General features: G+C 46.3%; 1 protein-coding gene across 2 annotated transcripts; it reads left to right on the top strand.

The window, feature by feature from the left end:
• The first annotated feature begins 3684 nt into the window (after positions 1 to 3684).
• On the top strand, positions 3685 to 17667 carry fam151a (family with sequence similarity 151 member A). Of its 2 annotated transcripts, none has more exons than XM_085438649.1 (14): positions 3685 to 3751; positions 3909 to 4066; positions 6288 to 6428; positions 6534 to 6683; positions 6753 to 6915; positions 7224 to 7281; positions 8573 to 8662; positions 8816 to 8892; positions 9013 to 9034; positions 15179 to 15293; positions 15562 to 15708; positions 16442 to 16548; positions 16624 to 16803; positions 17188 to 17667. In XM_085438649.1, exons 1-14 carry the CDS (start codon positions 3687 to 3689, stop codon positions 17482 to 17484), a joined length of 1770 nt encoding a protein of 589 aa, XP_085294775.1. In that variant the 5' UTR covers positions 3685 to 3686; the 3' UTR covers positions 17485 to 17667. The 2 variants fall into 2 exon arrangements, with proteins under 2 accessions (XP_085294775.1, XP_085294774.1); XM_085438648.1 differs by having other exon boundaries at positions 15179 to 15338.
• Positions 17668 to 17894: the final 227 nt, after the last annotated feature.

The raw sequence follows: 17894 nt of genomic DNA, 5'->3' as shown, positions 1-17894 counted from the left end.
CTGTGCTGAGTGTAGTGTTACAGGAAAAGGGCAGAAACACTGGTAGCTCCCAGTGATGCTGACTGGGGCACAGAGCTGAATGATGCAGCATCAGGACACTGTTTCAGTCTGACTGACAGAGAAACCTGTAGCTGTATCTACATGTGAGGCAGAGGCCACACAAGCAGCTTTCTATGTTTCACAGTGACTGAGATCTTCAGTGGGGGTGGACATGCTCCTGTACAGACCTCTGAGGAGAACCAAGGTGCAGTCAAAGAGTCCAGTCTGTCCTCACAGATGTGAACATGTGCTTTCATCAGGTCTGCTGTCAGCTAGCAGGCTCACATCAGAATCACTGTTCCTGAAAAACACAGTCTGTGTGACATCATCAGTCAGCTGATGGTCCCAGATCTGAATGGTTTCTGTCTCTACTGAGGAAGTCAGAGAATATCACTGAGGTGTGGATCAGGTCTGAGTGAGCTGTGGAGGGACAGCTTTAAACAGTCCACAGGTCTCACGTCCTGCTCAGTCTGCTAGCAGATACCTCGTATTGTTCCAGATGTGCTGACATCAGCAGCAGCACAGCTGTGTGATACCATGAATCTCAGTTATTGATCCAACACACAGTAAATACAAAGATCAGGATTTCTGAGAGTAATCATTATGAGTCTGAACACATGATCACTGAATGTTAGTCTCCACAATAATAAGCTAACACAAGCAAACACAGCTTTCAGCTCTTATTTTGAAACTGGCTTATTTAGAGAGCTGTGATGTGAGCGTGCCTGGCTCTGAGGCACTTGGGTCAGCCTCTGTTGTTTAGAAGTGTTACAGACTGTGAATGACACAGACCTGTCAGTTTCCATGTTTGTCTGTAACACAGCTCAGGGCTCCATGCTGAACGCATCCATCCAGTGTTATTGATCCAGGACTGATACCAGCATTGGGATCAATACTACAACACACAATCACATGTGTCCACGTGATGCAGTTTGAAGAGCAATCAGATGTCTCTGTATGAGGAGGCGGGGTCACAGGAGGTTCACAGAAACTCTGCAGCAGCATCATCAGCTCACATGGAAACTTTGATGATTCACTTCTGTGGTGTTTTTACACAAACACGTCACAAAATTAGCTCCACCTGTTTTGTGAGCTTTGAGTTTCTTGTCTTCATCCTGGATTCTTGTGTTGCTGTTTTTACACACAGATATTTCCTGGTTGGTTACTCAAAGCTTTCCAACACAGGCCTCTGTGCTGCCATCTGGTGGACAAACATGTGAAGTGCAGCGTGAAGCTACAAATGAAACTGCTTCAGCTACGTGTATATACAACATACTATAACCTATATAACTATATGTATAGTGTATTATGTAGGTTTTAGAGCTGGGGGTAGAACTGCTGATGGCCTGGTTGTTATTTATGTTCCCCATGGTTCACCAGCTCTCACACAACATCAGCACCAATGATCCACGTCCTTATAAACCTCTGAATCAGGTCCTGAAGCAGTGACGTCCTGAGTGAAGACCTCACTGATCACATGACTCTGGTCACCTGACTCAGTGTTTCTGAAGCAGTGTGCTGGGTTTTTAAAAATCCGTGGCTGCTGCCTGATGTTGGGCCCACAGAGGAAGACGACTCACTCGCTCTTCTTCACTTCCTCCTTAAACATGTGGAAGGAGAGCAAAGTGCTGCCAGACTCTTATTTCTGACAGGAACAGAAGAAACCACAGCAAACTGTTGCAGTTCTTCATCTTCATCACAATCTATTTATTTCTGATGGTGTCTTCAGTCTGAGGTTTGAAGTTTCCATGTCTGTGTGATGTGTGGTGTGAAGGCTGCTGGTTAAACTGGGACTCACTGTTTAAAGCACTGAGTGCTCATAGAGAGATGCTCCATGAGTCCCAGTACAGACTACAAACATGGTGGAAACTTAGCTTTGATATCCACACACTCTGCACGTCTGTGAGGAACTGTGATGAAGATGTGCAGAGATCTGTGTCCAAACAGGAGAAAGACTGTAAAGACTCTGTGCTTCTAACAGCCTCTGTTAACATATGTGAGGCTGTTTGTTGTTGTTGCCATGGAGCTTTGCACTGTTTGGGTCAGCAGGTCATGTGATCAGGTTTGTTCTGCTGGACGATGGTTCAGTGTCAGGTTTGTTTGCATTCATCAATAAATATCTAAATCAATCAAAGACTCCATGTTTGTTCTTCATCATGTGACCTCTGCTCATCCATCTCTGTGTGTATCAGGATACATTTAGTTCATAACACACAGAAAAATCAGAGTTATTACCTGTAATAAATGTGACAGATTCCTGCAGTGATAACCAGGCAGGACTGAAACACATCCAAGCTGTCACCACGGTAACAGCACCGTCCATCCACAGGTGAGGGGAGGAGCAAAAAGAGGGACTTTCACCATACATACATACATGCATACATACATACATACATACATACACCACAGTTGACAGGTAACCCTATTGGAGTCGCCAATAGTGACTAGAGATGGCACGATACCACTTTTTATGTCCGATACCGATATCATAAATTTGGATATCTGCCGATACTGATATGAATCCGATATAGTGTTTTTAATCAATAAAACTGTTTTTTAATATCTTGCTGCATTTTGTATAAGTTCATACTCAAGTTTAAATAACCAACAACACTAAAGCTATTCTGTTAGACCTGTATGCAAAAAATATTTCATAGTTCAGCAACACTGATCAATCTAATAAACTTAAACCTGCTCCATCCTCCCTATTCTGGCATTTTAAAGAGTACTTAGCTTAAGCAACCTCACTAACAGGGTGCCAACTCCCAGTAACAAAAAAAATGTATTGATGCAATGTTGAACATTATTACACAGGAGAAACCAACTACAGTAAAATAATGACACCGTGACGTCTCTGCCTTTGTAAACAGAGGGACAGTAACTGCGTGTAAACCTGCAGACAGTCAGATTAACAGTATTTCGTCTCTATCTGCCATTCTGCCATTCATCTCATGTAAACAATAACGTGGCCACAGCGTGACGTGAAAAAAGGCGCATACCTTTGACGTTGCGTGACAAACTCTGTATTCCTCGTCCACACGTAAACACAAAGGGTTTTAAAAAATCCCAGTTTTCTGTGAAAACGCCGTTTACGTGGACGAAACAGCTGCGTGTTCAGAAACACCCGTGTAGGTGCGGACGCAGCGTAAAAGAGTTAGTAGTTTATTTTCTTCCTGCCTGTAATTTATTGCAGATTACTTGTATTTGCGAACATTTTTCTTGTAAAACAAAGGGGGGCGCAGCAGAAAAAGTTTGGGAACCAGTGCTGTAACTATGAGACAGATGGCTGACACACGAACCTGTGGGAAGTAACATGTTTGTAGAAATGTGAAAATGTTCATGCCATAATCCCTCCCATGTTTCCGTGTGGCACTGTGGAGTAATGCACAATTCTTCCAAACACGGACAAAATATGTAGAGGGAGATTTGTTACAAGGTGTGTTGTAATCCCAGAACAGTGAAGATTACATAACAGAAGAGCTTCACAGCTCGTCAGGCAGCAAGTGGACACTGAAGAGTGTGTGCGCCTTATCAGAAGGAAAACTGTTCTCTGCACCTGAGATAAAGGATCGTATAAAAGAAGAGCGAGCGCTCCCTGAGGTCTCCGACTTCTTAGACATTTGAACCTAGACAGGAGACGTGTGAGAATGGCAGGAGAGGACAAAAGGAGAGATGAACGAACTGCTGGAGGATCAGAAGGAAAGCAAAACAGGTTGGAGACAAATCAGTTGCTCTTTAATAAAATGGATGAAGCAGCATGTACACTTGTGAGACATGCATGTGTGAGGTCAGGTAAACCTCTACAACATGCTGAAATGCTGCTTCTAACACAGAATAGACCGACGAGCATTAATCGTGTATCCCCACAGGATGGAGCCCGAGGCTGACGACCAGCGAGTGGAGCGAGGCCCAAAGAAGCGTGGCGTGCTGCCCAAACGACTGCTGATAATGTCGTCTGTGGCTGTTGTGCTCATCGTGCTGCTGACTGTCATCGTTGTACCTGTTGTGCTGCTCACTAAGACGCCAGGTACATTTTTACAATATGTACGATTTATATGATAAAACAATGATGCAACTTTGTTTATGATCCAGATGATGAAACATACCTGAGTAAATGTATTTATTACTCATCACCAGAGGTACATTTCACAGTACTTTGTACTTATATACTGTATTATATACAACTGCAATAATATCAGAGTCCAGCTGGAGCTGGTTGCAGCACCTGTGGCCTTCAAAGCATTTTCTCTGCATTGGATCTGAGCAGCACGGTGGCACGGTGGTTGCCGCACAGCAAGAAGGTCCTGAGTTCAATTCCACCATCAGGCCGGGGTCTTTCTGTGCAGAGTTTGCATGTTCTCCCCGTGTTTGCGTGGGTTCCCTCCGGGTACTCCGGCTTCCTCCCACCGTCCAAAGACATGCAGCTTGTGGGGATAGGTTAATTGGATAATACAAATTGCCACTAGGTTTGAATGTGCGAGTGAATGTGAGTGTGAATGGTTGTCTGTCCCTGTGTGTTGGCCCTGCGACAGACTGGCGACCTGTCCAGGGTGTACCCCGCCTCTCGCCCTATGACAGCTGGGATAGGCTCCAGCGCCCCCCGCGACCCTGAAAAGGATAAGCGGAAGCAAATGGACGGATGGATGGATGGATCTGAACAACAGTCAAATCTGAGCAGACGTGCCAAAGCTTTGTTTCTTGTTTTCTGTTTGCACCATAGTTCTTCCAAATGTTTCAGTTCAGGATTTTTTAACTGCTGTCATGTACACCATCAGTAAACTGTGACATTACTGCTTTTACCTAACCTAATCATCACCACGTTTCACTGTAAAGACCAGGGCGCTGCTTTAGTTGGATGAGCAGGCGACCACGTGCAGCACGGTTTGAGTCCGACCTGCGGCCCTTTGCTGCGTGTGTCCCCCTCCTTCCTCTTCACCGTGTCTGTCTAATAAGGCCAAACACAGACTGTAGGCTTAGCCGTGGTTCTGAAAGTCGAATGGAAGCTCAAAGTGCACGACTGGCAGTGTTGTGACATACATACCTACTGCATGTAGAGTTCACCTGAGTGTACAGCGACAGTAAGATGTCTTTGCACAGGTGAAACAGCCCACAGTGTTGCAGGGTTTCACAGGGTGCTGCAGCCTCCAGCAGTGTGCCTTCTCCAAACGTAACACTTAAATACTCGCTGTGTCAGCATCACAACTTTATATTGCTGCTGCTAAAATCAGTGATTACAGTGATCAAAGTTCATTTGATATCATACTGCAGCTCATTGCAATGCCATGATGCATGAGTGCTCATCATTTGGCTTCTGGTCTTATGACAGGACCATAGTCATGTGGACAAAAAGTACACGGCTGCTTTGAACTGTGTGACTTTTGAATCAACTGACATGAAATGTGTAACAAAGATAATGTTACACGATGTGTTTTGTGCTGTTAGACCTTGGTCTCTTTGAGTAATATGTGACAGTAGCTTCTTTAAAAAAGACACTAAGAAAAAAGCATTCAGAGTCAGAACCAGACACGGAGAAGCTGCATTCAGCTTTTATGCTCCTTATATCTGGAACAAACTCCCAGAAAGCCTCAGATCAGCTGAAACACTCAGTTTATTTAAATCCAGGTTGAAGACTCACCTGTTCTCAGCTGCATTTGAATAAAGCACCAAATCCACACTTTAAGCTTAAATTTCAAAACTAACATTTAACTACTGATTTTATCTGTTTTGATTTTATATACTGTTTTGTTTGTTTGTTTGTTTGTTTGTTTGTTTGTTTGTTTGTTTGTTTGTTTGCTTGTTTGTTTGCTTGTTTGTTTGTTTGTTTGTTTGTTTGCTTGCTTGTTTGTTTGTTTGTTTGTTTGTTTGTTTGCTTGTTTGTTTGTTTGTTTGTTTGCTTGCTTGTTTTAATCAATTTTAAATCATGCTTTTTATTTGTTCTTGTTTCTAATGTCTCTGTAAAGCACTTTGAATCACCTTGTTGTTGAATTGTGCTATACAAATAAACTTGCCTTGCCTTCATGAGTATCTGCAACCTTCTTTAAAAGCCAAATCCCATCTGTCTCGCTTCAGCTGACAGAATCTTTAAGCTGAAGAAATGAATGAACTTTAAACAAGCTGCTCTCCCAACAAAGAGCAGCCTCCCCAAACACACCGTCGGCTGTTTTAGCTGAAAGCTCCCAGTTCTGCTGTGACAGGGACTACGTACCTATGACTCCGTCACTGTCTTGCTGTCCAATCGTGTTCCTCAGCTCCGTCTTCTGCCTCGTTCTCTGGTGGAGACATGCTGGAGTACTTGGTGCAGACGGGGAACATCAGTGAAGCGGACGGCCTTTTGGCTACGTGGTTTCACCGAGCCAACAGCAAGGAGGACATGTACAAAGCGCTCATGGGTAAAAACACTCACACAGACAACACTGCATTATTTGATGGTGTCGGTGCCTGAACCTACAGTCAGGTACAGACAAAACAAGCACCGCCTCCTGTCATCTTTCCAGGTGACACCATGATCTTGGAAGCTGACGTCACTCTCATGGGTTATGGGACCCCTGATGAAAAGCCAGTGCCGATCATGGCACACCCTCCCGACATATATAGTGACAACACTCTCGACGAATGGTTAGATGCTGTACTGGCTTCTGGAAAAGGTACAGATCAGAACTGTTTCCACAGAAAGTCCATCTGATCACAGTTTTTAAAGGCGTGTTCGTTTGCAGGCATCAAGTTGGACTTTAAGGCTCTGGAATCAGTGGGTTTGTCACTGGACCTGCTTAAACAAAAGGAAAGCAACAAGGGAATAAACAGACCTGTGTGGCTGAATGCAGACATCCTCAGAGGCCCCAACGTCCCAAGCTTTGTAGCTCCAGTCAATGGAAGCAGGTATGAAATCCAGCTAGACCGGACACAGACCCTTGGACAGAGTTCAGAATTAGGAAGGGAAAATGTCTAACATCTAAAGACTGATCGGGAGGTTGGTGGTTCGATCCCTGGATCCTCCAGTCTGCATGCCAAGTGTCCCTGGGCATGATACTAGCCCCAGGTCGCTCTCCGATCTCAGCACGAATGTAGTTAGGAAGCACTAAAAAGCTTAGAAGAAAGTGACTGGGTGAGTGTGGTGTGGAGACTTGGGAGAGCAGGAAAGTGCTACGTAAGAATCAGTCCATGTTTATGTCTCCCTCTTTTTTCAGGTTTTTGGAACTCATTCAGGACAAGTTTCCAGATGTGACTTTGTCTCCTGGGTGGAAGGTATGGCACGCTCGCAGTAAGAACCCCATTGAACCATTATACCAGGCATGTGACGAGGTTCTGGGAATGTTCCTGTCAGAAACAGGAAGAGACTCAAGGAATCCTGAACTGACATTTATGAGAGAATTCAAAGCTGGAAGAAGAACTTTGAGCTTCAAAAAGATCCTTTGAGCTAAAGTAGACAAAACAGCTTTTATGTTCCTGTGATCCCTAAAATTAAAGACAGTTGAATTAATGTTGACATGCATCACCCATCAAGAGTTTGGACACCTTCTCATTTCATGGTTCTCTTTATTTCTACTACTTTCTACACTGTAGATACTGAAGACATCAAAGCAAGATATATGGAATTATGTAGCAAAGAAAACAATGATAACTCTAAAATACATTTAGAGTCCTGTGAGTAGCCGCCCTTTGTTTTGTTGACAGAGCTGCGGCCTTCTCTCAGCTTCATGATGTCGTCACCTGAGATGGTTTCATCTCACAGGTGAGCCTGTCAGGGTTCATTGGTGGTGTTGGGACCATCAGTCGTGTTGTGCAGAAGTCAGGGCTGTTAGCTGTGTACCAACCTATTTGACAACTGTTGAAATTCATATTATGGCAACAACCAATGAGCTAAGTAAAGAGAAACAACAGCCCATCATTACTGTAAGAGCTGAAGGTCAGTCAGTCGGAAACTTTGAATGTGTCCCCAAGTGCAGTCAGAAAAACCATCAAGACTACGATGAAACTGTCTGACATGAGGACGCCCCAGGAAAGGAAGACCAGGAGTCCCTCTGCTGCTGAGGATACAATCATCCGAGTCACCAGCCTCAGAAATCACAAGTTAACAGCAGCTCAGATTAGAGCCCAGATAGATGTCACACAGAGTAGAGACACATCTGAGTAGAGTAGAGACTGTACAAATCAGGCCTTTATGGTCAAATAGCTGCTGAGAAACCACGACTAAGGAAAAGCAACAAGCAGAGATTTGTTTGGGCCAAGAAACACAAGATGAGTCCAAATTGGAGAACTTTGGTTCCACTTTGTGAACGATGGTCTCTACATGCACGGTTCCCACTGTGAAGCATGGGGTTGATGGTTTGCTGGTGTGGGGGGCTTTACTGGTGACACTGGTGGAGATTTATTTAAACTGAAGGCACACTGACCCAGCATGGCTACCACAGCATCCTGCAGCAACATGCCATCCCATCATGGAGAGTGATGGAGGCCTGGCCTCCACAGTGGAGATGGTAAACACATGGTTTATATTTTTGACTGAATAACAGCTGTATGTGCTTTATTTCTTTAGGTCCTCTATATTCACCAGCTCACAAACGAAACCTACTCCAGAGCCACGGTGGAAGAAATGTACAACATGATCAAAGACGTACCTCAAAGGGTAAGTGTGAATCCAGGTTTCAGTGGTCCCAGTTCAACACGCTCCCATCCCAACACGCCTGGGACAAATCGTCGGCGTGTTGCGTGCTGGGATGAGAACGCTCTGAGGTGTCGGAGAACGGCAGAGCTGACTGGTCAACGTTTCGTCTCTTAGGTGACGTTCCCAGTCCACGCCATGCTGGTTCGCAGCGGCTGGCAGCACCTGAGCTGGCTCCTCAACCAGTCACCACGGTAACAGATAACTTCCACGTTTACTATGGCAATGACTGGAAATCTGCTAATCAAACCAGTAACTGGGGGCTGCTCGCTGCCCATGAGCGCCACAGACTGACTGTCATGTTTTGTGTCTAGGTTCAGCCTGACTTTGTGGCAGGTGTTACGTTCTGGTCCCGGCAAGTAAATAAACGTAACAAATAGTTTGCCCCACTCACTTCCCACCCACGTAAAAACCCCAACAACGACACCTTTTTTAAGTATTTAAGCAGCCATTTATTTTCCTCAGCAGTGAGCAATGCCAAAACAATAAACAAAACTCCCTATAAAACAATCCCTAGTCTTCCCTACACCAAAATAAAAAGAAGCCAAAACAAAAAACAAGTCACTTACCTATCTATCTAACGAAAAACAGGAGAAAACTTGTTCAACAAAAGAAAACGGCTTCTCACGCCTACTAGGCTGCGACAGTGAAAGTTATACAATAAAGGAACAAAAAAGTGACCGCCACTGGTTAACTTATTTACAATTATTTACATGGCAAGGCTAGAGGTACACGTGAATACTCCAGCCTGCACTACAATAATCACACACACAACTCCGTGAACGAGTCAACGGGGTTCCCAAAAAAACACTGCCAGGTGTCTGTCATCCGGACGTTAAGTACTGGAGGTGGTCCATCAATTATCCAATCCGAGGATAGGTAAAGACTCCACCCGGATACTTAGCAGCCACGCCTAGGTGTCCACCTTCTAGGAGAGGGAAAAGAAAGAAAAGGGAAAATACCACCAAACACATCACGGGGTCATAACAGTTTCCCCCACCCAAAAAAAATCAAACATCCAACCCCACACAAAGATGTTTGATTTAAGCCCTAGAGAGGGCATCAGCCATAACGTTCTCTAAGCCCTTTTTATATCGGATCTCAATGTTGAAGTCCTGAAGGAGTAGGGACCAACGCATAAGGCGCTGGTTACTGTTTTGCATCCGAGATAGAAACTGGAGAGGGTTATGGTCAGAGAACACAATGGTTGGAACAGGACTAGATCCCAGGTACACTTCAAAGTGCTGCAAGGCCAATAGCAAGGCTAAGGCTTCCTTTTCAATCGTGCTGTAATGCAGTTGGTGTTTTAGAAATTTTCTAGAAAAGAAGCAGACTGGGTGGTCAATGCCATTGTCATCCTCCTGCACGAGCACTGCACCTGCCCCCAAAACACTGGCGTCCACCTCAAGCTTGAACGGATGTGTAAAATCAGGGGCGGCCAACACCGGAGCACTACAAAGGAGAGCTTTAGCAGCTTCGAAAGCGAACTGACATTTCTCTGTCCACACAAATGGCGATTTTGGACTGGCAAGACTGGTTAACGGGGCTACTACCTCAGAGAAGTTTTTGCAGAACCCACGGTAATAACCTACCATGCCCAAAAAACGCCGCAGCTCCCGGCGAGTCTGTGGAACTGGAAAGTCTACTATTGCCTGCACTTTCACAGCAACAGGGAGGACTCTACCTTGTCCTACTTGTTTCCCTAGATAAGTTACAACCGCCTTTCCAAATTCACACTTAGCCAGATTCAATGTCAGAGAGGCATCATGCAACCGGTCAAATATTTCCCTGAGAATCTTGAGGTGTTCAGTCCAGGTGGAGGAATAGGCCACTATATCATCCAGATACACTTCGCAATTTACGACTCCCTGTAACACAGTGTTCATCAGTCGTTGAAATGTGGCGGGGGCATTTCTCAACCCGAACGGCATGACGGTATATTGCAAAAAATGATCGGGTGTAACAAAGGCACTGATTTCTGATGCGCGTTGAGTTAAGGGGACCTGCCAGTACCCTTTTAAGAGGTCAAGTTTGGTTACAAAGTTTGCCGAACCCACACGATCGACCAGATCATCCATACGTGGGAGAGGAAACGAATCGGGTTTCGTAACAGCATTTACTTTTCGGAAATCATTACAGAAACGGGGAGTTTGATCGGATTTTGGAACGAGAAGTGATGGTGAGCTCCAAGAGCTATTACTGGGGAAAGCAAAACCGTGGTCAAGAAGATACTGGACTTCTTGCTGCATAATGGCCCGCTTAGTGGGATTTACCCGGTATGCATGCTGCTTTATGGGCTTATGGTCACCCACATCAATATCATGACTTAATACATGCGTTTGAGTGGGGATGTCACCGAAAAGAGCAGAGTAGTTTGTAATGAGCTCACGGACATCAGACTTAGCGGGATCAGACAGGGGCGCCAAATAGGCATCCAAGTCAGCCAAGATTTCAGAGTTCCCAAGACGCGCACCCGAAACAGAGGTGTGCCTGTCATCCAACCCGTCATCGCCGGGACTATACAAGGGTGGAGAAACGGATACCGACACAATAGGTGACACAACAGGTGCCAAACTAGAGCGGTCACGATCAATGTATTCCTTTAGCATGTTGATGTGACAGACGCGACTTTTCCTCTTACGATCAGGGGTTAACACCACATAGTCCGTCTCACTTAGTTTGCACTCAATGACATACGGACCGGAAAACTTTGCTTGCAGGGAAGAACCAACAACCGGCAAGAAAGCCAACACACGGTCACCTGACTGGAACATCCGTACTACAGACTTCTTATCAAAATGTGTTTTCATTCTAACCTGAGCCTTTGCCAGCATGTCACGAGCCAAAGCACAGGCATTATGTAGCCTCTCCTTAAACAAACTAACATAGTCCAGAATATTTTCTTTCGGCCGATGACTATCTGAGAGAAATTTCTCTTTCAGGAGACGTAACGGACCGCGCACCGTGTGGCCAAAAACCAAATCAGCTGGACTGAACCCCAAAGACTCCTGACATGTCTCCCTGACGGCAAACAACAGTAGTGGCACCCCCTCATCCCACTCACGGCCAGACTCCGTGCAAAATTTGCGGAGCATGTTTTTTAGGGTTTGATGGAACCTTTCTAATGCACCCTGACTCTCCGGGTGGTATGCGCTTGAAGTGTGATGAGTGACTCCGAGCTCTGTCATGACCTGGGCAAAGATTTTAGACATAAAGTTTGTGCCCTGATCAGTTTGGATGCGTTTAGGCAACCCGAAAGTGGAAAAAAACTTAACTAATGCTTTCACAATCCCACGGGTTTTTAATGAGCGTAGTGGAATGGCCTCCGGATAACGAGTGGTAATACACATCATGGTAAGTAGGTATTGATTTCCGGACTGTGTTTTAGGAAGAGGACCCACACAGTCAACAATGACATGTTCAAAAGGTTCCCCAACAACCGGGATGGGTTGTAGCGGAGCAGCGGGAATCGCCTGATTTGGTTTACCGGCAAGCTGACACGTGTGACACGAGCGGCAGAATCTTACCACATCAGATTTGAGACCAGGCCAAAAGAAATAACGGAGGACACGGTTATATGTTTTTGTGATTCCCAAATGACCGGACATAATGTGGTCATGTGCCAAGCTTAGGACCTGGGGACGAAGCGACTGCGGAACAACAATCTGCTGCACTCCCTCATGGGTGCAGCCAGAACTGGGAGTCCAGTAGCGCATCAGCACCCCATCCTCAATAAGGTAGGACGCAGATCTCCCACTCTTAGGCTCGGTCACATACGCCCAACAAGATGACAAGCTCTCATCATTTTTTTGAATTTCTATAAGCTTGTCTTTATCTACTGACAGAGTCATAGTCTCCTCATCCGGCTGAAGTGATACAGAGACAGGGGTACCTTCACAGGCGGGTTGCAAGCTCAGTGTGTCTGAAGCGCTTAAGAAAAAGTCGCTAAGACCCACCACGTCACCCTGTTTGCGTGCCTGCGCACGTGTCACAGCACACACGGGAAACAAAGGAACAGCATTTGATGTAGCACAAGCGAAACCACTATTATCTGTAAGTGGTATATCAACTACTTCTGGCGACGGAAAAACTGTGCAGCCAGCTAGATCGTTTCCCAAAATGATGTCAATACCTGCCACCGGTAACTGGGGGCGCACCCCAAGCTTAACCTCACCAGACAAAAACTGAGACGAAAGCTGCACCAAATGTAAAGGAACCCGTATTACACACATCCTAACTCCCCAGGCTAACACATCAGCCCCACAATAGGATTGAGCTGAAAACGGTAAAACCCCCTCACGAATGAGCGACTGTTTCGCACCAGTGTCTCGCAAAATACTGACAGGAGCCCGCCGATCTTCCCCTATCAAGGAAACAAAACCGTGTGACACAAATGGCTTAAACTCCTCATCTACCTTATCATTTTCGGGTACCATCACCTCCCCCAAAGGAGGAGGGTTTATCTGTAAAAGGTTTATTGGGGAAGGAGATGCACCCTTCCTGGTCATTTCTTTTCTTTTCAGAGCAGGGCAAACCGCAATAAGGTGTCCCTGCTCATGGCAAAAAAAAACACACGCGGTTCTCAACGGATGAGGGGATGGCACGGCGGGTGCCCCTTGGAGACCATCGGGGCGGGCCACCGGAAGACGAAAAACTGTGAGCAGGAGCCGAAAACATCACTTTATGTGTCAACACAAACTCATCAGCCCGTATAGCAGCAGCGGCGAGAGTCGTAACCTTCTGTTCGTTTAAGTAGGTTACCACAGTGTCTGGTAGTTGATTTTTAAACTCTTCTAACGTCACCAACTCACGCAGGTCTTCCAAGGTTTTTACTTCTGTAGCATGACACCACTTATCAAACAGAGTTTTCTTTTCTCTGGCAAACTCCACATAGGTCTGGTTGGCGGATTTTTTCCCATCCCTAAATCTCTGCCTGTAAGCCTCTGGCACAAGCTCGTAAGCGCGTAGGACAGCAGCCTTCACCGTATCATAGTCAAAACTGTCCTCCAGAGAAAGAGCGGTGCATACCTCTTGAGCTTTCCCCACCAATCTACATTGGAGTAAAAGAGACCACACATCCTTTGGCCAGTGCAGCGCACCTGCGATACGTTCAAACACTGTGAAATACGAGTCCACCTCAGTTTCCCGAAACGCCGGCACCATTTTGATGTGTTTACTCACATCAAAGCCACCACCTGGCATCGGGGCTGGTGGCTGCGGAGATGGCGACTGCGGGGATGATGACCCCGGGGAGGGTACCTGCGGGGATGATGACTCCGGGGAGGGTACCTGCGGGGATGGTGACTGCGGGGCTAACCGAGGTACAGGAGGGCTGGCAGACACAGAGGCTCCCCTCTCTACCTCCAGAGCCCTGATCCTCAAGTGCATAGCGTCCACCTCCAACTGCTGTTTCTTTAGCTCCACCTCCTTAATGCGCAGCGTTAACTGCAGCTCCTCCACAGAAGGGCTAGGCGGAACAGGGAGCTTTTTCAGTGGGGCAGAAACACCAGCAACAGCCCCCAGCTCAACCCCCCCTGCAGGACCCGGCTCACCAAACAACCCCCTGTCCGTCAACTGGACACACAGGAGCTCCCTAAGCTCTTTCTTCTTCGCAGTCAACGGCACAGTCACATCAAAGAATTCAGCAACAAGCAAGAGGTCAGCCTTTTTACACCTGTCCAACTTCTCCGCAGACGGGCTCAGAGTGAAGTCCTCCAACTTAAACTCCATCCTAACACACACACCCCCCCACACAAGAAAAAACCGCCAACCAAGAAAAAAAAAAACCAAAAAAAAAGAACACAAAAGAGACGAGCCCCCAATATGTTACGTTCTGGTCCCGGCAAGTAAATAAACGTAACAAATAGTTTGCCCCACTCACTTCCCACCCACGTAAAAACCCCAACAACGACACCTTTTTTAAGTATTTAAGCAGCCATTTATTTTCCTCAGCAGTGAGCAATGCCAAAACAATAAACAAAACTCCCTATAAAACAATCCCTAGTCTTCCCTACACCAAAATAAAAAGAAGCCAAAACAAAAAAACAAGTCACTTACCTATCTATCTAACGAAAAACAGGAGAAAACTTGTTCAACAAAAGAAAACGGCTTCTCACGCCTACTAGGCTGCGACAGTGAAAGTTATACAATAAAGGAACAAAAAAGTGACCGCCACTGGTTAACTTATTTACAATTATTTACATGGCAAGGCTAGAGGTACACGTGAATACTCCAGCCTGCACTACAATAATCACACACACAACTCCGTGAACGAGTCAACGGGGTTCCCAAAAAAACACTGCCAGGTGTCTGTCATCCGGACGTTAAGTACTGGAGGTGGTCCATCAATTATCCAATCCGAGGATAGGTAAAGACTCCACCCGGATACTTAGCAGCCACGCCTAGGTGTCCACCTTCTAGGAGAGGGAAAAGAAAGAAAAGGGAAAATACCACCAAACACATCACGGGGTCATAACACAGGGCTCTGTTAACCCCAGCGTCAGCGACCTGCTGTTTGTCCGTGACAACACCCACCCGTGGCAAGTCTACTATGACATATATGAACCCACGCTGTCAGAATTTAAGCAGGCTGTAGGTGAGGAGCGTTCATATGGAGCAGACTTACACAGACTATGTTTGGGTAAAATAATAATTGTGTGTGTGTGATTTATTCAAATCAACAGATTTGTTTTCAGTGAGTTCTGACTGTTGTTGAAGACTAAAGAAAAACATTATTAGAAAACTACATGAAAAATCATTGGAAACTGAACCTTCTGCTCATTGTGTGCATTTGTTTAAGCTTCTTCTGAGATGAAGAGTTTGCTTCTGTTTAGTTCTTCCTGGTTCATTGTGTGTGTTCACAGGTAAGCAGGACAGCGTGAGGAGGTTCTATCCTGGAGGAGATCTGATGGAGTTTCTCCACCCAGGTTACAGCTCAGACCTCATGAACCGCCTGGCTGTGCCTTTGCTCCCCGTCACCGGCCGGGCCTCCCTGCTCCGTCAGCTTTCAGGCAGGTTTTACACCTCAGGGTTTATAACCTGATTTTAACGGGCCAGACTGAAACGCCCGGGCAAAGCACGCTCTCAAAGTTGTACTTTACATATGCTAGCGACATCTGGTGGTAACATCATGAATGACAGCGGGGCACTGTCGCCAGAAACACCAAGAAACTGCCTCATTTGTGCCACGAAGCATTCAGAGATCCCTCGTGAGTTTTTTCTCAAGGTATTTTTAAAGTGAACTTGCTGTATGCACTGAAGTCATGTGGCAGCTGAACCTTTCGTTCACATCGGTCATCAGGATGATGTTCTTAGTGACTCTTGGTGGCAGAAAAGCTGATGTCCTGGGATTTTGACCGTTACAGTAACAATTGTGAAAAACGCAAACTATCTGTTGTTTTGGTAGAAATGAAAGCGCCAGAAGTGTTCACAGCTGTGCTGAGCAGAGAATACAGAGCACAGCTGCTTGATCAGAAATCAGTGTTTGAAGCCGCAGTGGACCGAGGCGGCGTGTTGGACAACGGGGAAGTGACTGCTGCAGAGGTGCGGCTAACATTTGGCCCTTTGAGTATCAGTCGTGGTCACAGCCTGTCCGTCCCTTCACAGCTGCGGTCTCCTCATCACCTCATGATAATGCAGCATGTCACAGATCAGCTGTTCATCCTGATGATGTCAAACTGTAAACCTGCACATGCTGCTGTCGCACCACCTTAAAGTCACACTGATACTCTGTTTCACTAACAGGTGGGGGCAGCGGGATGCTGGTCGTTCGTGTGACCTCTGACAGCAGTCGACCTGGAGTCCTTCTGGTAGAAGGTTCTGGAAGGAGCTCAGAGCTCCTCACACTGCAGGTATATCTGTAGATCACCAGCCAACCACCAGCCAGGTTACATTTTTATTAAGGCCAATCATGTGTGTGTTCTCAGGATGTTATTCAGACCCTTGGGCAGGCTGCTGATACCTCCTGGGGAATTTACCTGAGGGTCCAGAGTCAGCAGCTGCTGGAGGCTTCTCTTAACCTGCTGCAGTCAGCCTACGGGGCCGACGAGCTCCACAGGCCTGTGTGGATCAGCATGGAGGGCTTACAGAGCAGCGACAGCACAGCAGTAAGCACATCTGATCCCCCCGAAGCAGTGTCTGCAGACAATACGTTAATAAAGAACAGAGCAGACGCATGTCACGTTTAACACACCTGGCTGGAAATCCATCCAACTAGAATCGAGCAGGTGTAAATGTTGGAGCCTCCTCGAGGGTCCACCCTGGCTGGGAAACTATCACACCCCCACAGAGAGAACAGTTGTATAAGCTGCATGTTTGTCAGACGGTCCCCAAGCAAATGCAATCCTCTGTTCGTCATGAAGGCTTTTTAGCTGCTCAGGCTTGGTCAGCCAAGCTCAAGTTCACTCCAACAATGTCCAGTGCCGATCCAGTTAGACGATGGAAACGTGTCATTTTAGGCTGTTTCATAGTCGTCCTTCTCTTTGCTCCAGGTCTTTGTGTCCACAGTCGAGCGCCTGTTTCCATACGTCACTGTAGTCCTGGCTGAGCACAGATGGCCTCCTCGGATCCCAGCGGCGGTGTCACAGAGGGTGGCTCTACACCTGAATGCAGCCTCGCTGCCCACGGGGCAGGAGCAGCTTTATGCTTTACTGGGAATGATGGACAAATACGACTTTATAATTGAGGTGGACACAAAGAAAGGTGGTGCAGCTGTCACTGTGGTGAAGGAGCTCCGTGCACAGCGTGCAGGCAGAGCAAGCAGAAGCCTGTATATTCTACCTCAGTGATCAGAGCACGTGTGGGCTGAGAGCAGGTTTAAATGTGCTTTTATAGTCACCACAGAGTCTCAGTGTGTATAGAAATGCTGCTGCTTTGGGTTGCTGAAGTTAACATCATTATACTGTATATATATGATTCAATGATTATTATAAAATTCATAATAAATTCTATTAAAGGAACCAAGTCCAAAACCAGAATTAGCCTCTTAGCCTGTGTGAGCCTGTCCGAGGTTTGTGATTCAGCAGCAGCTGAACACGTATGAAACACTCTCCTGCTGCAGCTAACATTTCACATGCAGCCCGCCTCTCTTACTGACTGCAGCACTGCATTATTTGCATCCATAAATGTGTCTTTAAAGTGTCACAGGTGGCATCAGTGCTCTCAGAGGCTCACTTGGTACTTTTAATGCTGATTTTTG

Source organism: Copadichromis virginalis, linkage group LG18 (genome assembly GCF_057382275.1).
Source record: "Copadichromis virginalis isolate Kocher_CV1m ecotype Utaka linkage group LG18, C_Virginalis_male_GT1.1, whole genome shotgun sequence".
NCBI lineage: Eukaryota > Metazoa > Chordata > Actinopteri > Cichliformes > Cichlidae > Copadichromis > Copadichromis virginalis.
Note: the sequence above shows the minus strand (reverse complement) of the source record. Positions and strands in the feature narration are given on the sequence as shown.